This window comes from Pleuronectes platessa, chromosome 4 (genome assembly GCF_947347685.1).
Source record: "Pleuronectes platessa chromosome 4, fPlePla1.1, whole genome shotgun sequence".
Classification (NCBI taxonomy): domain Eukaryota; kingdom Metazoa; phylum Chordata; class Actinopteri; order Pleuronectiformes; family Pleuronectidae; genus Pleuronectes; species Pleuronectes platessa.
In genome coordinates this window covers 24,776,545-24,797,677 of record NC_070629.1, presented here as the reverse complement: position 1 = coordinate 24,797,677, position 21,133 = coordinate 24,776,545, and the positions used below count along the sequence as shown (strand labels likewise).

Here is a 21,133-nt window from a genome sequence, read left to right as displayed (position 1 = left end):
GCCAACTATTACCAAGATCCTCAGAGCATAATAGTATGTGATGATGTTTACTCCTCTTCATTCTGGAATATCAGCTTTTTGCATATGTGAGGGCACATTCAACCTAATAAAAGAAAAAGAAGGAAGGCTATTTTGCAAAGGTAACAGAGAGGAAGAGGAAGAAGAGGAGAACGCTGCCCGACCCATGTATACACACAGTCAGACGACTTATCAGTAGTGTTGTGAAGTTAGGAATAGACACACAGGACATGGACTTTCTCAGTGTTTGGTCGATTTTGACCCTCATCCCCTCCCTTACTTACAAACACACTCACACTAACACACAAATAAACAATCATGCAGACGGTCTTGTCATCGTCCAATTCTGTACTTCCCCAGTTTGAATCCAAACTTAGATTTAACCTCACTCGCAACTTGACAAGAGTAGAGATGAAGTCATGCAAGAGTCTACACACAAAATGTCTAAACAAACAAACACATACACACAAACTTGGTAAGACCACCCACAATTCTTATAGACGGTGAAATTGCCTGTTGGTGTTTAGGAATGTTGATGATCTGACTAAAGTAAACTAAAGTCTAAACTAAGAAAAGTCAGACACTGCAACAAACCAGCTTGTTCTCTTTATTGCCTGAAATCGTTTGCAGAGATGCTCGGTTTGTTTGTGATGTCCATGTCAGATGTTCTATCTTTTGTCCGGTGGAACTTAACAAGATTCTAAGATACGAAGATTAAAACAAAAAAGTTCAGATACTGAGACTAAAAGCAAAGTACATTATGATCAAATTCAACGTTTATTGTGCTGTTATATGGTGACATCTGTGTTCTACTGCTGGTTTTGAGGTCTCATGTGGTTTCATGTTATATTTGGGTCTTATTTATTCAATCATCTGCAGTAATATTTTGCTTCAAATAGCATTTCTACCTGATTTCTACACTAGTGAAAACATCACTAAGATTATTTTATTTAATTTCTGCCAAACCTTACTCACTGGACCTTTAAGATGTAAATTAAGCTCATTCAAACCCACTCAAGCATGAGCAGAGGTCAAATTATATTCTTGGAAAGAGGAAACTGTTAAGAAAGCGCTGATCTCACAATGGGAAGTTACAAAATGTGGATGTCTGGCCGGGGACAGTCACATGTCAGACACTCAGAGCCATCAGGGTTTAACTCACCTCTGACCTGATGTCTGCAGTGTGAAACAGGGCTAATGTCTGTCATGCAGTTTTCAGTTCACTTGTTAAATTACAACATTTCAGATTTAAAAGTGAGTCAATGTGGGTCATAATGCAGCGTGTGAGACAAAACTGAGGAGAGACGTCGAGAGTTCAGATATTAAACCTCAGATTGATCATTGTAATTTGGAGGTTGTGTAATTGTGGGGCAGAGGGTTAAAGCACAATCGCACCCTGCAAGACTGAGAGAGACAAAGCAGTCCCGGCTCATGTGGTTCGATAATGTTCGGCACAGATGAATCCAGATGGTTAATTGAACCAGTTGTATTATAAAGACTATGTTTAAGTTCCGTTAACTCTCCCTTTTCTCGCCTTCTTCTTTCTCACAGTTGCAATAACAGCGATATCCAATGTGCTGCTCGAAAGACCATTAGCACATCATCCACAAAGTGTCGTTCAGTTGATTCATGCGAGCTAATCAAGGCGTGTGACATACTGCAGAGGGTTTCAGAATCTAACACGTTGGTGTTGAAAGCTGCGGTGGAGCTTGTGCACACAACGTAAAACAAAGAGCTGCTCTGCAAAATCCAGCTTGTTTCTCCGTCTTCTCGTGCAGAGCTCCTCACCCGACTGGCACCAGGCTCCGTTTTATCTGATGCTAAACTGGGTCTTACGCATTTTCTCATCTGCTGGGTGTGTTTGTGTGTGTGTGTGGGGGGGATTAGCTGCCTGATTCACTGACAGACATGTCTCTGGATTTTGGCAGCGAGCAGAGCTTCCTCTCTGCTCTGCTCTCGACTGATGTGACCTGAAGTGGCACCAAAAAAAAAATCTATGCGGAAAAATTCTCTTTAATCTAGATATCTGTGTCCAGAGGTATCATGGGTGTAAACCAGTGGTAATTGTCCTTAATTCTTTTTTTACTGGATAGATAAATCACTCATCTATGTCCTTTGGGGGACTTTTTGATGTACTTCGTCTTTTGACTGATCTTCCTCGGACTGTACTTTTTACTTAATTGAATACAAAACTTATTTTTCAGTTTCTTTTAATCACATTTAAACTAATACTGGAGGGAGTTCTTGGTAAAGCTGCTTCATTGTAGTATTCTGCTTGTAAATCCTTTTATTTGTTCTGATTGGTTAAAGCAACGTACCAGATTTTGAGGCCTTAAACCCCAAGATCATTAGGGTACATGAGGTTTGAATGTTTTTGGTGTTTCTGTATAATTTCACATAGACAACCTCTCAACTAAATCAGCATCTGACACACACACATTCACACACAGCAACAACACACACACACATGCAGCCGGCCCCCATGTGTCCCAGTGCCCATTGATTTGACGACCCTCTGTGGATCTGTCGATATTCATCCACCCTGCGATCACACACAGATGCCACGCACCAGATGTTCAGCCTGATGTTGTGTTTTCCCTGAACGGAGTCACACATTGACACAACTCTCACAGTGGTCATTACATCATTATTATACAGGATGGAGTGGGAGGGAGAGGAGAGATATGATGACACAGGTCTGTTGACACTTGGAGAGGATGTGTGCACTTTGCTGATCCACATTTTTCACTCACATTCCATTTACACACTAATGTAGACGTGTGTGTGTGTGTGTGTGTGTGTGTGTGTGCGTGTGCGTGTGTGTGTGTGTGCTGAGTGTGTGTGTGTTCGAACGAGGTCAGACCACTAGCAGTCCATGTCAGCTGGTTGTTTGATGACTGTGGTAGACTTTGGTTTGTGGGCTGCAGTGGACGTAGAGGTCAGGGAGCTGGTCAGTGCAGTGTGTGTGTGTGTGTGTGTGTGTGTGTATGTGTGTGTGGGTGTGTGTGTGTGTGTGTGTGTGTATCTGTGTGGTGAAGAGAAAGAATAAGACTGTACTTTACATCCTATTGACTAAGACGAGAGGAAATGACGAGGATCCATTAAAAAATCTCTTAGAGGCCCGACCTTAATTAGTAGGTTTGGTTGAAAATGTGCAAACTCCATTAGCATGCAGATATCCCATCCCTGCTCTCATAGAGCATTGACAAAAACACTTCTGTACCTTTGGGTTACTTTTGAAATTTCAGCTCCAAACAGAAAAAAACAAAATTTGAAGTTGGCAGAGGTTCAGGTTCATCGTTGCTGTGATAGTCCTGGAGGGAGAAACATGGAAACGAATGTTTTGTTCCTCTGTTTGTTTTAGATTTTGCACGATCTTATGAAAGTCCCTTTGTTGATTCAACATGTCATTGTGACTTTAAATTTGCCTGAAATTCTAATTTCCCATGAGCGAACCCTGCAGGAATTCTCCTATTACAAATTAGAATGGCACTCAGAGAGCACGTACCTCTGCCAAGGCCCAACAGTCCCCGTATGAACCAACATTTCAATCCACCACATCCGAATTTGAATTTGTATCTGCACCAAATTGCACACACACATAGATATCAGTAATTTCCTGGGGAATTGGGTGAAATGTTCAAAATGGTCCTGAATCGTGTCCCAGTTTGAGAGATTCTTTCTTGGCCCGTGTCCCGGTACCAGGCCAAGTTTCCGCTCTGTAGTTTTTACATAATCCTGCAAAAAAATAACCAACACACAAACAGACAGGGGTGAAAACATAACCTCCTTCGCTGAGGTAAGGATTTACATGACGGATCATCTTCATATGTAAACTGCTTTTCCCCGACAATAAGAAATAAATACCCCTGAGATTACATAAATTAGATTATGATTGACAGACATTGATTCAGTTCTTTTCCTCTATGAGAAAATGCGAGCAGGGGAAGTGGCCTCTTCCCTGTTGTTCTCGCTTGTTTATTATAATTAGAGCTATAAATGAAACTCTGTGATGAGGCTGGGGGAGGAGAGAATGCACATTGGCCCACAAAGACAAAAAATGCATGTTCTGTGTGTGTGCCTGTGTGTGTGTGTGTCTTGGAGAGCAGCCAGAGAGGTGGGGGTGGGAGGGCAGTCAGCGTTTTTTCAGACAACATGAATGAGGCCCCACCAGAGTGAGCTTCCTGTGTGAGGACTATAAAAACAAAACCGGGTCTAAAGCAGAGAGCTCCCACATTCCTGAACGCTCTGCCAGGTAGAGGACGCGCCGCTCGGCCTCGCCTCTCTCCTTGAACAAACAGCAAAACACAACAATTCCCCTGAAAACAAAAAGAACAGACAAATGTTTGTTAAGGTCAAAGCTGCACTAGTAAAGATGTAATGTCCTGCAGGGGGTCCTTGTAAAGGTCGGGCTCATTACATCTTACTCTTCACAGACAAACGTTTTTTTGTTAATGTAAACTTTTTCAAACCATAGAGTGTAGATCAAGTTCCCTCCGACAAACCCACTCAACCAATCGAGAGTCAGTCTCAGCAGCCAATCAGGACGTCTCACCCTGTTTTTATAACATCAAATAAGTCATTAAAACAACATTAATGGAAAACTGAGCCAAACATCGGTCTAATAAGAATGACCTATAATGTCTGATACTATTTTTGAGTAAAAAAATGTTTCTTTGACTTTTTAGTTTGGTCCATCTCCCATCCAATGACATGGAGGAGATAGCAATTGTGACCTATACTACAGCCATCTTACCAGGGGGCGATAGAGATGATTCTGGGGGGGTTGAGGGACAGGTTATATCCACTGAAGACCATGAATGAACCCAGGCAATGTATGTATCTTTAGCTCTTCTCCTGTGAGGGTGGCTGGGGTCTGGACATTAGAAGAGGGCTGACCACCATGACATGGAGGAAAGGTCATAAAAGATTCATCCTCTTAGACAAAGATTCTATTTTATCAGTAGCTACAACTTTAAGAAATTGAGACAAGCTGGTGTGGCCTTTAAAATATTTTTTAATGAATGCTATTTTTAGCTTCTGTGTGTGTGTGTGTGTGTGTGAGAGAGATATTGGGAGTTGTCTGTTCTTTTATTTGGCTCCTTCCAGTCACACTGGTAATGGGTGTGGCTGTGGCGGGACGTTAAAACAACACCTTCTCCTATTACCCTACTTACTTTCCTAAACTGTGAATTCTACATTAGATTAAGCACAGCACAGACTTTTAGATGTGATTTTATCCTAAAATAATATTTTATAAGCAGGGTGCAGCAGGTCTGAGCCTCTTCCAGGACTCTGGGCCGGCCGCGCCCCCGGGGAGTGGGCAGGGTGCTGCTGTTCTGAGGTCAGTGGATGATCTCATGGGAGCTGCTGTTGGCTAATCATGCTTCCTGCAAACTGAAAGTGTCTGTAATGCTTCTGTGGCAGAGCAACACAATAGAGAACGATTTAGCTCTTTAATAAGTAAACACTTTGCTTTACAGGAGGAGGTTTATCATCTTCATTTTAAGCAAATAAATAGGAAAATAATTCAATTATTTCACATGTAACTTTATAGCATAACATTCTGCACAAAGTGTTTTACATGAAAAGGTAGTTAAAAGAAAGGAGATACTCAAAAAGAGAACATAACACGTACAAAAATAAAATCTTTAAAAAGGAAAAGATTATGATAAAAGAAAAGTCATGGTTGAAATTAATTAATAGAAAGGTTTTTTTAAATGTATAAATAGAGTAAAGAGGAAGCTGGGGTTTGTTCCTATTCTTTGGTGAATAATTATAGAAGTATGACAAACATTTTCCCCCTGAGGGGTTGACTCAGTTTTCTGTACATTTTCTGTTATTTCGAGCGATCCCGTCTCCTGGGAGTGAAACCAGAACCTGTGAGATTAATTAAATTTCAGAACACTCTGTGCCTCCCAAACCTGCTTTGATAATAGCAGGTCCTTGCATTGTCTTTTTGAAACATGTGACAGTGGAAATATTTCAGGCATGAAGACAGAACACTGATGTAATTGACCTCAGAAGATAACCAGGGTTACCAAGACTTCCCAGTCGCGGTTACAGGAACACACTGGTCGCATGACGGGAAAATAACAAAGCTATTTCAATCCACACCTGCAGAGACACGGTCTGTAAATCCATTTGTAACCTGTGGATTAATAGTTAAGTATCACATGTGCTGAAGTGTAGAGCAGCAGCACCGATTTGAAGAAGTGATATTACGAAGATTATTAAATAGTGAAACTATGATGAAAACCCCACAGGGGACAAACCTCAGATAAGTCTCAGGAGGATTCATCACCCACACAACAACACACCCAGTGGGATTTTACCACTGGGACTGGAATGGGAAGCTGGTGTTGCACTGAGTGCTTCTGTGATTTCGGTTTTACCCTCGAGAATCTGTTCCGGTTTCAATCTCTGCTCTGCACCCGAGTCAGGACAGCTGTGTCGGGACAGGGCCGCCCCTCTGCCTCTGTTGACTCCGATCAAAAGCCGGCACAGACGCAACATGTGACTGAAAACAGACCCAGACTCAGCCATAACACCCCCCCCACCCCCACCCACCCGACCCCTCCAGCAGGAATATGCTGAGTACAGGCAAACGCCTCACATTCCATAAGCATGAACTCTACAGAAAAAAAGGAAGTTGGGTCCCGACTTACACGTGCAGACCAAAGAGGGAGTTACACGACAATGATGAAGAGCTGCAATGCAATGTGATGCATCTGCCTCAGCAACTGCACACACACACACACACACACACACACACACACACACACACACACACACACACACACACACACACACACACACACACACAAACACACACACACACACACACACTCACACACACACACCGGCCAATACATAAAGAAATAACAAGAAATGAGCCAGAATTTAAGTTTGTTATCCCAAAGTTAAATAAATAATATGTATCAATTCTTCGTTAAAATGTCTAGAAACAACTTGACCTGTGATATATATTTTGTTGACATGAATACTTACATTATCCAAAATATTCAACCCCAGAGAAATCACCACAATGTTAAATGAAATTGACACAAAATTGTTTCTCGGATCAAGCCCCTTGATCTGCATCACCTCTAGAAATTGAATAGGTCTTGACCCACCCATCCGCTAAATTTCACGGAAATAGGTTGAGTAGTTCTGGCCTTATCCACAGAAAAAATATAAGCTCCTTACATAAACTAATGAGTGTGAACAAAGCCTTATAGAGGTTTGGTGTGAAACGTCTGAGCAATCAGAAGTGAGTGTTGCACAGTGAGGGTGCAACAGGAACTGATTGTAATCCACACAAGGGTCCAGAGCCACTGATTCAGCTCTTTGTTAAAACACTGTGGTCAAATGTGGCGGCAACTACTGAAACTGATGGAAAACAAACCTACTGCCGGTCTGAAGAGAGTTTCATATGAGTCATATGAAAACAGAAAAATAGACAAAGTAAAAAGTGAAAACTGCTACTCCTGTTATGATGAAGATTGTCAAAGTGTTCCTCTCACTGAGAGCAGTGAATGAACAGCTGGGAGGAGGATGAGGATCAGCTGGACTTTCTCATTCTTTCCCCCCCGAGAGCTGAAATGCAACTAGTCTCTTCCAGAAGAAATTCAAAAGTCACTTTTGTCTTTCATGTCAGTTTTTTCACACTTAGTTATTGTGTTGCCCCTGCAGCATCTGGAAGGGTATTTCCGGGCTCTGCTCTTGTGGCCTCAACTTTCTCACACTTTGTGTTTCTGTGAATGTGGTCAGCTGCTGGCAATGTTTTGTCTCAACTGAAATTCAAATCTGAGTCGAGCGCTGTTGTTTCCTGTGAGCTAGACTGTGGTGAGTCCGAAGCCCTCTCCCTCTGCCTCAGAATAACTGCACTAATGGTGATGAACTGATTCTTCTGCCTATTGTTGCGATCAAATGTGAATGTGATATTGTGTTCATTCCAAAGTTCCACAACAGAAATGCAGCTGTAAAGTCCCTTTGATTAAACGTTGGTTTCTGAGCCACACACTTAAATCACTTATTCAGAAGAACCAAAGCTTTAGGCTTGAAAAAACAGGAGCACCCATTTCTTCTGGCGTTGGCGGTATTAACAGAAGGCCTGTGGGGGGGGGGGGGGGGGGGGGGGGGGGGGGGTGGTGGCTGAAGGCATCTTGTTGGGTTTTATAATGAAAACGGAATCCAGAGACTACGAAAGTGAAAGCGAGACGACAGGAACAGGAGAGGAGATGGAGACGATTTTGGTTTTTGCAAATGGACTTCGGCATGCCAGGAGTATTATTAGCCATGCTAGTGGTGCAGCTCTACAAATGTTACTGTCGCTCTGTCGGTCAACCCACCACTTGTATCCAGACGGATATATCTAAAGAACGACTGTATCGGATGAGGTTCGACAGATATTGTTGATCCATTGATTTTTCATCCTGCCAAAGCCTTTAGATAAGAAAAGATAGATGCTCTTTTATTTTTCCCCTAGTGGTGACATTTCCAGTATTGCAGAGCAAAGAGGTTTAAAAAAACAAAAAGTTGACATGCAATGTAAGCATAAGGAAAAATATATACATTGTTATCACGATAAACAGATTGTGGGTGGGACTGCACATAAATAACTCTGACATATTATAATTACAGGGACAGATTTAGTGCACAGATGAATGAGATTTCTGATTCCTGATGAATTGTGTCGTTATTTCATGGTTCCCAGATGATGTATCCTAATAGTCCCCTAACTTTCATCCTACAAACATGAATTCCCAATCTTTGATTTCACACCACAGTCTTAAAGACAAATTTCTGTATTTTTAAATCTGGGCCCTTTATGTTCATATAATTGAAAACCTTTCTTTCTTCTTATGGGGCAACTGCGGCCACCAAAAGTGCCTTTTTTCACCAATAAAAGACTCAAACAGTTTTTTGTAAGTACCATTCATTCACAAAATACCAGCTTTTCCCTTTAAATTGTGTAATATTACTCAAAGAACACAGAGCTGCTAGTGTGGCTGTAAATTCGTAATGTTGTTGGAACAAAAAGGCATCTGCTCATCCCTAAGAAAGTGGATTCATTAACTACACATTAAACCGCTCTGTTTGAGGGAGTGTCTGGTTGTAGCTGAGATGTATCACAGTACATTTAATTCATTGATTTTAATACTGCCTTCAATTAGGGATCTTGGCAGGAGAATAAAAAGCCTTCTGCCAGTGTTTCTGTAAATATCTGTATTCTGGTTTCAAGCAGTGGCAGACGAGGACAGATCTGAATAGATTATCTGATGGGAACATATTAACATAAATAGAGCTGGGTGGTTGAAAGCTGCTGTTATCTGCTACTTTCTACTCATCATCCGTCAAACTGGATCCCATCAGGCCAACTACACTGCTGCTAAGACACCTGCTCTGCATCTTGCTTATCTCCTTCGCTTGTACTTTGTTCTTTTGACCTTCTGCTGTTCAGTAGGTGTTCACTGTCGTCCTCTCTGCTACTGGTAACAGGACCCAGATGTCCCAGATGGTTGGTCGGGCTCTGCGTCGTCAGCAGCATGAGCTTAGCATGAAGCACTGACACGGCACGCCGGTCCTCCAGGGAGACCGCCGAGGAAACCTGCAGAGCCGCACTCTGTTCTTCTGCAGTTATTAAATGGGGAGATGGCTTCATTACATGGGCCACATAATATCTATAGTATGAGCGTCTGAGGCACGTGAAGGACAGATAAAAGAAGAACTAACCGACATGCACAATTCGTACAGTTCTCCCCAGTTCCGACATATTCATTCCAATCGATTGTACAATAACTACAGATTTCATATTTAAGGTATTTGACAAAAACACTCAGGATCAACATACAGCTTTCTGAGAAGGAGAAGTTTATTTTGAATCTCTGCTTCAACATTAATCTCTTCGCGGTGCCGCCAGCATCACAAAGGTTAGAAACAGCAGACCTGTCTAGATTGAACAAGTGTGATATTAAAATGACACCATCTCCAAAAACTAAACCAGGAAAACCCACATTTAGTAAACACAAATTCACATATCTGGCGTTTTGTGTGTCCATCGTACTCGTTCTTTAACATCGGCAAGCTTGCGTATCAGCACCAGTGCTGGCTGTGCCGGTTGTAAGGCCTGGGTTCCTATTGTCGAAGCAGGTAATCCTCTCTTGATCCAGGTTCTGTCACACTGTGAGAGTTGCAAAATCAATTCTGGAGCCACTGAGGCAAAAAAAGAAAGAAGCTGAACAATATTATCGCCCCATAAAAGACCCCCCCCCCCCTCCCCTCATTCAATCACAGTGATCTGTGAAGATGCCAAATTTGTAGATTTGTACAAACAAATAGCATATATCTCAACATATAGATTATATAAAGCTTATTTTAGGAGCTAGTAACAAAAATGACCAGAGAGATGTAGTCAGAAGGCACAGCGAGACAGTGGAGACAGCGGCTGCTCAGCGAGGAGACTCAGTCCTGTTTGTCTGAGGAGAGCGATACTGGGAAGGGGCTGATGGTTTCCAGTAGGCAGAGTGTCAGCCAGTGGAGCGTCGGCGCTCCCAGAGTGGCAGTCACTTAAAAACCGTCCGTTAAGAACCGCGTTGTAAGGCTTGATATAAGAAATCCTTCATCTGGTATTCAGCAGTGGATTCAAGGCTCCTCACGCGTTCTTGAGACTCGCTCTTTAAGTCATGATATTAATTTAGATTTCATCCACTGACACACTGGCCCAACTGGTGACCCATCGTTATCACTGACCCATGAAATCTGAAGGCTTAACTTCATCAAATTACATGTGCTCTCTCAAATAAGGACGTCCAGTCCCCAAACGATGTGGCCAACACACACAGGAACCTGAACTGGGTTGAATTTTCTTTTTAACTGGAGAATAATCTCCTCGAACGTCTCTCCCTGCCCGGTGAAGAGCGTTCAGCAGTGTGGCGCAGGCTCCACTGGCTGACTTAGAGAGATGTGCGTGGCCATTGGTCACCGAGGTCTTAACCGACAGGCTGGGACCAGTAATCCGTTAGGCGTTGTCATATTTCTGCAGAGCCTCTTCTAGCTTGCCGGTGATTTTTTGAAAGAACGAAATCTGTTGCTGTAAGTAGTGCTGCATCTGGGCCCTGAAGTCACGCACGCGGATCTGGTGGAAGTGCTGGATCTCAGCCAGCGTGGCACAGGAGATGATGTTGCAGCGCTCGTTGATGCCTTCTGCCTGTGCCAGGTCCATCTTACCCTCCTCCACATGCTTCTGGCTTTCCTTCACCTTCGTCAGGGCTCCTGTTCCGAGATAGAAATACAGGCAGGAATTTAGAATACGTTTTGTCTTGTTCCATAAGAGTGTTTTGCAAATAGAAACACACCCACCCCATTTATTTATGTATGTATATTTAATAACCACATGCTATACTAACCAAGTGGGAAAACGCGCTCACAAGCATGTCCCGTTTTGGGCAAAGTTCCTTCCCTTGAACCAGAGATTTAATTTCCTTAAACTTAACCTTTACCTTTTCAAACAGACTTTAAAACCCTAACTGGAAAGTTATTTCATAAACTATATATTCTTGTCTGTAAAGAGTCATGAGAAACACTCGGCAGTGAATTTATAACTTCCAGGAAATAACCAAAAAAAGTATTAAACCATTGGCATGAACAGTTTGTTCCAATCTCCCAAAGAATCTAGATAGATCTGTTTCCATAGTTAGAAAATGTGAGGGGGCCCAACTCTAAAAAAAACATATTACACAGCTTTTTATAAAACAACCATTTAGGGTGTTTTTCATGCAGTTTCTTTAGTTCATCGACTAAAGTTGTTGGCAGCTCCAAGGACGTTAACATTGGCAGCGGCCTACCAAACATAAACAGGTCTGTTTGATAGAGTTTCTTATTATTGCTGATGATATGATGACAAAATCCACCAATTCAAAGCAATCAGTAACAGACCAGCAATCCAACACAGGTGAAAACATTAGTCCTGTTTAATTCTGTTATTTCTCCTCCATTGCTTGCTAGATAATTCCCACACTGTAGCTTCTTTAAAAAAAAAAAGCCACCTGACGTCTCTCACAGGAAACTATAACTTGCAAAGTATCGCATTTCACACTCATACTGAGAGTTCAATCACACTCAACCCTCAGTTTCCACGCTGCTGCTAAGAGCTGTCTTCACAACCATTGTGATACCAAAAGAAGAAATATGCCTGTATACAACTTTCCAAACAGATGGTTCCATGGGAGCAGAAGGCCAGAAAGGGTCAGAAACACCACAAGCTTATGACAGATGACTTATCAAGCTGCTGACATTTTCTGACCGAGCAAAGCAAGAAATGTCAAGAGCAATAAGTTTGATGTTGAAATGCAAGAGAAACGGACAGGACGCGACCTTCTGTTTGAACGCACCACTTAAACATGTCTCCATGTCCTCGCTGCAAGCAGAGAGGACGAATGGTCGGTTAGAGCAGGGACACGATCACGCTTCGGCCATTTCTTCGTGTTCCCTAAAGTTTTTTGTCAGAATTCATTTATTTGTGGGGAAAAGAGAGGAACTCCAACTATTTTTCCCTTTTCAATGAGCTCTGCAGCCTTTGTGATGCTATGAGCACATGCAGGTGGGAAAGCCAGAGGCCGTAGTGCAACATGTCTTTGTTCCAGCTTCTCTTTTGTTGCCTCTGTGTTTCAGGTGGCTTACCCTCTGAGATTTGGACTAATGGAAACAGAAAAAAATTACATTTTGACTTCACCTGCGACCTAGATGTTAATCGAGGGAACACTTAGCACCGATAATGAAAAACACTCCAAGCTGTAGCCATGAGATGTTTTAAACTGGCTGTAGATCAGTTTCATCTGCTCCTGTTCGTGTGGTGGAAACGTTGGTCAACTCAGTCCTTTGAAACAGGAAACCACCACTGATGTGCTGTGTGTAACCGTGATGATAAGTATCCACTGTGTCATGGAGATGTGTGTTCTAAATGACACGCACAATGTGTAGCGATGTGAATGACAATGAGGGTGAGGTGTGTTATTTGTGCTGTAGAGGCAAGTGACAAAACTTCCAGTTTTGGTCTGTCATGGGATTTTCGAGTCATGAGGTGAGTCAGCAGCCTGCTTGTTTCCAGAAATGTGAGACAGCTGACGACTTTGTGGCTACACTCTCTTTACAAATCATTACCCGAAATATGCTCACACACATCTCTTCATCCCTCCCTCCCAATCTGCCCAGTTTACCCTCTGGCTTTAGCTCCTCTCAGCTGCAGTTTGACCCAGATCTTAGAAATTCCTCTAATGCACAACAGACTGGATACGACAGACAGAGAGGTAAAGACAACAGTGGAGCAGAGGGGACAAACACAGCTGCCAGAAGACTTAAGTGACGATCCCAGAGGTGTTTATTTGGCTTCCTGCATTTAAAAGACCACTTAATGGACTCAAGAGGTATAATTGTTAGCATGGACACTTCGTGAGGAAGACAGGAGCTCGTTAATAGAGGACGGTGTCAGTAAACCCGAATATACAAAGCCCCAGTGACAGGAAGTGAACTTCACAGTCCTGCTTAAAAAAAAGGGAACCGGCCTTCTTGAGGGATTATCAAGAAGACCTTAAAATAATCTGCCATTGTGTGATCTTCGAGCTGCCTGTTGAGTCTGACCAACAGTTCAACCCCCGACATTTCATATACTGTAATATATGACGAGGGGGGGAGAACATATCTCAACCTTCTGAGAAGCTACAGCCAAGAAATGTTGTTTGTGCAAATGTATTTTTAAATCAAAATAAGTGACTGAAACCATCATCAGGCTATTTCTATATGGGCAAACGATCAGTCAATTGCCTGAGAAGTAACTGTCAAGTTGACCATAGCAGAAATGATCAACTTGCCTGACAATAATGCCTGTTAAAAAACAAATTGATAAAGAAAAACATGGTAATAACCCTAATTTTATTAAATATTTCCCAGTATTCAGACTTTTATCACATCAATTTCATGCTGGCAAACAGCATCTGCTCAATAGTCCAGATGCTTGTACCTGGAGATGTGAAGCATTGTAAACCAGAATGGCCCAAACCTCCACCAACACACAACAGTCCTTGAGTTTCAGTCGAGCTTCACCAGATAGCACACGCTCATAGAAATAAGTTCCCTAAATATGACTAATTATTCCCTGGGAAAAACATCACAATGTGGAAATATGAAGAAACAATCTGTGGGATCCTCATCTAAATTATAAAGTAATGTTGTAGTGCATCTGATGTTCTGCTTTGGTTACTCCTACAAAAATGAATATAAGCTAAATTATGCTTTGTGTTGATATAAACCTAAAGAAACATTCCAGATTTAAAGCTGCAGAGTGATAATGAGATGTACATCATACTGCAGAGTCACACCATGAATAAGGAAAAGCACTGATGAGTGTCTCTGAAGAAATCCTCCCTGGGTGTATGGAGGTGGCAGCCAACCCTCCTGGGCTCACTGGAGGCCGACACTTCCCTGCTCACGTAATCTCTGGTTACACAACACCGAGCTACCGCGAGCCTGTGACCTGCAGAGCAGCGGCAATACCCATCTCCTCCCTCCAGCACCTCAATCATCTCTCTGTGCATGAGAGGACATTTAAAGAGCCTGTGACAGTTTATCAGACCGACCCGCAGCCTTTGCCAAAGCAGTGTCAGCTCAGGGGCTGCTGACTCAGCAGGAAGACCTGACATCCTCCCAAAGAAGTGCTTTCCCTCGACGTGCCTGCCATTGTTTTATCACTTGGTGGTGCAGTGATAAAACGGTGACGAGACCAGAGAAGCACAGCTCTCAGCAATGTGCTGAATGGACCGAACGCAAAGTCAGAACAGGGATGAAGTCAGCCAAGCCAAAAGCTTCAGAATTTATTATCTTAGCCTTAATTAATTCATATGCACTCTATGCTTTTAAGCAAGTTGATTAAGTAACAGCGAGAGGCATTAGGAACTTAAATATGTAAATGTAGGGACATTAATCTCATCAGATGTCAGATGACGACTTGTTGTCTGAGCCATAAAGTGACATTATGCTCTTTTCTAAAGTCAACAACATTTCATTAACCGAGAAGCACTGCGGGCAAGAACAATGTTATCACACTGTTTACGAGAACGTGTTTGAAAGATTACAAATGGAAATATAAAGACTGTGGGTCGGGTTAACAAAGAGGTACAATGACTGTTTTCAGTTCCTCACAAGTGACCATTTATACGTTTCTTTTACTCACCCTGCACAACCTCAAACAGGGAAGTTGCACTTGTATTCTGCCTCACCTTCTCACAAACAGAATTGGGGTGGCAGTGTGACATTTTTACAAAGCGGCTAAATGTCTGTGTAACAAAGGGGGGGGGGGGGGGGGGCAGCAATGCTGATCACACATCATGATATCCAAATCACCAGCAAAGGCTTTATAATACAATGTATTTTTAATGGCAACCTAGCTGGATCTCTGGTTAAATAGGTTATAGAACCTTGTGTATGTAGTAAAATGCTGTATTAGTCACTTACTGCTTCTTTAGTAATTGGGTTAACCGAGTAAAAGTTATATTTTAAGCCCAGCTTTAACTTGTAAAGAAAAAGTGTTTGTGAAATTATCCTCCTCTTTCTCAAGAGCCTGAAACAAGAAGAGGCAACAAACCCTGCAAAATCAGATTAGGACAAAAACAAAAGTTACAAAAAGCAAGTTCGATAAGTTTTAAAACCAAAGTATCATGAGCTGGTGCTGTCCCTGCCAGGCTGCACACTAATGGCTCATGTTCTCCCTGTGGAGGTGGGGATCAATAGAGTTCAGTGATCCACAATGGGTGGGAAAGCTCACATTTCCCTGCTCAAGTCCGTGGGGACAAATACAAATCTGTCTGGAGTCTGACGTCCTAATGAGACAGATACAAAGAGCTAAAAATGGAATTCAGCTGCGGAAAAGACAGATAAGCAAGAAAGTAACTGTGATATGACCGTAAAGCCACCCCCACAGATAACCTTCTCTACAGGGGTAATGACCATGGATAACCTCAACCTGTATGTTCAAAAGCTGCCAACGTTAACATTTCACTTTTTGCTTGATGTCAAATCTTGATTATTGCTGCAACAATAATCTCAGCTGACCCGCTTGGCCGACTGGGCTTCTGTGTGGCCTCTTCTAAATGGGTTCTTTGGTTTATCACAGCAAAAGGATGTGGCTCAGTCTCACTCCAGCTATCAACCAGGGAATATCGGTTGGTTACAGAAGAGGAACACCAGAGAAGATATGTGTAAACGATGTATTTCATCCACCGAGGAGGTTATGTTTTCACCCCTGTCCATTCGTTGGTTGTTTAGTTTGTTTGTTAGTTAGCAGGATTATGCAAAAACTACTGGACAGATTACCATGAAACTTTGGTGGGTCTCTGGATTACTTTTTAACATTGAAACAGGGTGTTTATCAACATTTTCCTTGATTTCTCAGTGAAAAAAAAAATGCTGCTGTGTGCACTCTGCTCAGTGTCATTCTAGTGACATATATGAGATCATGTGAAACATAGGGCAAAGGTAGACAAACTCACTAAATGATCAAGGCCGGTGTATGTTTGAGCTCGCAGCAGCACAGTAGTGTCTTCACTCAATGATATAAAAGCTGCTACCTTGAAATCTTTCCTATACATTTCTGTTTAACTACCTCGCTGTGAGTGGACAACATGTGTCTTGTACCTTTGCAGTGGTTATTCACATTTAAGGCTCTGTGGCAACACGTAGCCAATTTAAGTAACAAGCAGCCATTCAGTTGTGTCCTAATCGAGGAAACACTCAGGATCTATAATGTACTGCACATTAACTGTTCCGTCACTGCCATGCAACACTATACATCTTTATAGCCTCTCGTAGATTCTGGCATGGAAGAGATGCAACAGGCCCAGTGGCATGATGAATAGACAAACTACATGAGTTTGCATTTGAACCTTTCCTTCAAAGAGTAATTAATTAGAAATGGATTCTTTGCCAGCTTCAAGATTAAAGTAAAATATTAAAAACTGGCTCAACCGGACTGAAAATAAACGGCGGAACTAAACAGTTTCCCTTCATCAAAGAACACGTAGACATCAAAGTAATTCTGAATTCAATAAGCGACACGTGGCTTTTCTTTTATCTGCTGGACGCCCGGGATTTCCCAGCAGCTTTGTTACCAGTCCCCCCAGTGTCCTGAAGTCCTGTCTCACTGCACTCCGTCACCTTTTCTAAACAAAAAAAAATGTGCCTGCAGCAAGGTTTTCCATGTGTGGTATCAAATCAGAGTTTCTTATCTGTGGATTAAGGCTGGGCTTATCACACCAGACTGTGTGAATGGCTGTGTCACCTTATTTTTGGCTGCATGTGGCCTACGTGGCCAACTTGATTTGAGCTGAGTGGGAAGTTTGTGTCCCACCGCAGCCCAAACACTGTCTGTCCTGTTTCCCCAGCGTCGCCTATTGTGGCCTGAATGGGCCCAGTGTCTGTAGGGGACCTGACTGATAAACACATATGTCCACAAGGGAGGTGGGGAGTTAACACAAGTCACCAGTGAACTTCTAAACCTAAAGGTTCAGTGTGTAGAATTTAGTGACATCTAGTTGTGAAGTGGAATTCCCCTCGTCCCACCCTCCGCTGCCAAACAGTTGGAGAAAAACTCAAAACGTGTTTAGTTTGTCCAGTCTGGGCTACTGTAAAAACATGGTAGCCTCCATAGAAAGGATCCGCTCCCGATGTAAATATAAAGTATTTACATATAAAGAGCCCATTCTACGTAAAACAAAAAAAACTATTTGAACAATTTGGATGAAACACACTAGTGAAAACCTCTCAAAGATTATTTTATATTCAATTTTTGCCAATCGATCTATTCCACCTAAATCTTACAGACTGACCCTAAATGTCACTTTGCCCCTTTTGGTTGGAAAGTCCAGATGTTTGGATCCGTACACGTGGTTAATGAAACAATGGACACCAGCAGGGACTCTGACTGGAGGATGAAAAAATTCTCCTGATCTGACAGCCATGTGATTTTACTCAAGCAAGGCCCTGCTACTGAACCCAAAGGATCGAGAAGGATTAGATAACACCATCCTCTAATCTCGCAAGTGTAAATAGGCCTACGTGGTGTGCTGCACGGCATCATCTCAGGTATGACTCTCGGTTGTCAGTTTGTCAGTGATTGTAAAGGTTTAAACGTCAGGTGCTGTGGATGACAGAGCACAAAGACAAACTCGTTGGCACATCTACTTGTGAAAGCCGTCAGTCAGGTATGACTTACACAAGGGAGGAGCGGTTAGGTTTGAGACGCACGTATTCTTTCAATTATCGTTTTCTCTTCCTCATCTGTGAACCACATTCTCTCCAACGACATGGTGGTGATGGTAAGTACTTCTCTGTGAACCCCAGTGCAACAAGGCCGTTCCTCTTGTGTGGCCTCTTGAGCGTGACATTTTCTCACACAAGGAGAACTGTCGACTAGCTGAGGGTCCTGTAGGAGGACGGTCTTGAACATTGACTTTCTGTACCTGGACTAAACAGATGTGGGCAATCAGTGATGGACGTGTGATCAACCAAACCACGTAGAGCCTTCTCCAGCTCCAGATCATTAACATGTAGTTCACCTACAGTGGAAAATCAAACACAGCCGAACAGGTGCTGCCCAGTTGATTCACCCAATGCAAACCAGTTCCCCCCATGCAAACACTGCACATTTGTTTTGCAAAGTGATATAAGCTATAATTGTAACCTGATTAAATCTGATAGATATACCTGTCTGAAACCAATTACATTGTTGATCTTGTTATGGCCAGAACATGTTTTTAATGTATTTAACTTTAAAGCCAGTTGATTGTACATGAGCCAGACCTGAGGTGAACAGATGGGTCTGAAAACTTGATTTAAAATCCCACAGGTAAATTAGTGTTTTATTTTATATGCATATGTGTGGTGCATTTTAAATAGATTTTAATGGAAGCCAATTTCTGCGAGTGAAAGAGAAACGGATGAATAATAAATCAAATTCATGAGATGAAAAAGTCGAGATAGTAGTAATCTATTTTGTTGTGACAGTATTTTGAGAAATTTTGCAATAGCCTAAACTTTTCTATGTATTTTATTTTGTTCTATTTTTCAATAATAATAATCTTACTCTATAATTAATGTTACTACACATTCAAAGAAGACAAAGTCAAAGTGATATTTTGGCTCCTTTGAAGTTCCTGTGAAAGAAATCTTATACAAAAACATAATCAAAATCAGTGACACGTGTGTTCGCTGTATCTGACAGTGTCATTACTTTACCTTTCTGGACATGGATGATGTCTGGGTAGTTTGCCAAGTGTCCTTGGTAAAGAGCAAACAAATCCATGATAGGGTCAAGATCCTTTCTGGGCTGCTCAGCAAAATACTCTCCGATGGCTTCATACGTGTCTCCGGTGAAGGAGATGGCCTGGTTCAGTCCGGCTGAGTACGCCTGCTGGTCTATTTCAAAAGCCTGGCTGAGGAACTTGAACGACATCCCCACTTTCTGATACTCCTTCTTGAAGCCGGTGATCTGCTTGCGGGCGAACTCGTTGATGGTTGCATTGAGCTGCAGGGTGCTGTCGTCCATCCTCTTGGTGAACGTCTTGAATCCGTCTATTTTGCTCTCGACCTCCTGAAAGTCGAGCGGAGCCGCTGGGGTGCTGATGGTGAGGAAGAAGTTGGCCCCCACCATCTCGTCCTTCTCGGCCTTCCTCTTCCCCTGCTTCCAGGCCTTCTCGTCCGTGCTGCTGCAGGTGAGGAAGTGCTGGAAGACATCACACTTGGACAGGACCGGGTGGCTGGTCATGTGGTTCATCCACCACATGAGGCCTTTCCTCCTCTTGGAGATAAAGTCCTCCTCGAAGCGACCTGTGGCCTGCTTCTCGGGGATGTGTGGCACTGAGATGACGGGGAACTTCTCCACCAGGCGGGCGTACAGCCAGTCGAAGTGCTTGTACCTCCTGTTCACCTGGTTCTGCGTGTGGCTGGGGGTCAGCTTGTAGGAGATGTAGCTTTTCATCCCCTTGAACTTGGTCTGTTTGGTGGGGTCGTCGATTGTGCAACCGAAGGGATACGGGTTCTCCTGCCACTCTGGACCATACTGACCCATCACCACACAGAGCTTATCCCCATCCTTCACGAAGCCTGACGCCTCTCCCAGCACAAAGGCCTCACCTCCAGACTTGACGAAGGTGGAGAACCTGTTCAGGTTCCTGCTGACGGTGGCTGAGCTCTTGGCCTGCTGCGCATTGCCTCTGGACGTGGAGGATGTGGACACTCTGTAGGTGGACGGCCCGTTGCCTTCAAAGTCACGATACCGTCCTCCCACAGTCCCCGGTTCATCCGCCACAGTGGAGCTGTCATCCCAGTCATCATCCCAGTCATCGTCGCTCACTTGGCTGGGGGACTGATAGAGGTGCTGCTGCTGTGGAGGCTGCTGCTGCGGCGGAGGAGCTGTGGGGAATGTGGTTAAACCTGGAGGAGACGGTTTGGAAAAGTTCTCGGTTTTATTCGGAGGACTCACAGAGCCGTCGAAGCCTCCGGGCGGGATGTTGGCGTATCTGGAGTCCGGTTTAGTGTCCCCAGATGGGCTGCAGATGTTGTTGTTGGACGTGGAGGCGGCGTCGCTGCTCACGAGCTCCACGTAGGACGCGGGGAACAGTCCCCTCTCCCCTTTGCTGTTCACCCCCTCGAGCCAGCCCTCGATGTCCTGCTCGCTGTACAGGGTGACGATCTCGTTCTCCTTCACCGACACCTCGCCCGGGTTCTCCGAGTGGAAGTCGTACAGCGCCCGGGCTCTGAGCGCCATGATCCCCCCGCGGCTGGATGGAGCAGGGATCGGGGGACAGCGGGCTAACTCGCTGCGGGCTGGCCGGGGCAGGAGGGAGGCGCAGCGGGCACAGGGGCTAGCTTCAGTCCGCCAACTACTCCTGCAACTCGGCGTAGAAACTTCCCACCGTCTCAGGGAACCTCCTCTTCTCTGGTGCCCTCTGTGCGCGGCTCTTCCCGTTGATCGGCCCGGTGCAGAGGTTTGCAGCGTGTGCCGCTGTACCACGACTGTAATCCGGGCTCCGGATCCGGGCTGGACGCCTCTGCTCTCGGTGCT

General features: G+C 43.6%; 1 protein-coding gene across 1 annotated transcript; it reads right to left on the bottom strand.

Annotated features, from left to right (window-relative positions):
• Positions 1-9,873: 9,873 nt before the first annotated feature.
• snx18a (sorting nexin 18a) lies at positions 9,874-21,133 on the bottom strand. The gene is made up of 2 exons (XM_053420614.1): positions 19,306-21,133; positions 9,874-11,295 (listed from the first exon to the last, which is right to left on the bottom strand). The coding sequence occupies exons 1-2, from the start codon at positions 20,834-20,836 to the stop codon at positions 11,042-11,044; spliced, it is 1,785 nt and encodes a 594-aa protein (XP_053276589.1). The 5' UTR covers positions 20,837-21,133; the 3' UTR covers positions 9,874-11,041.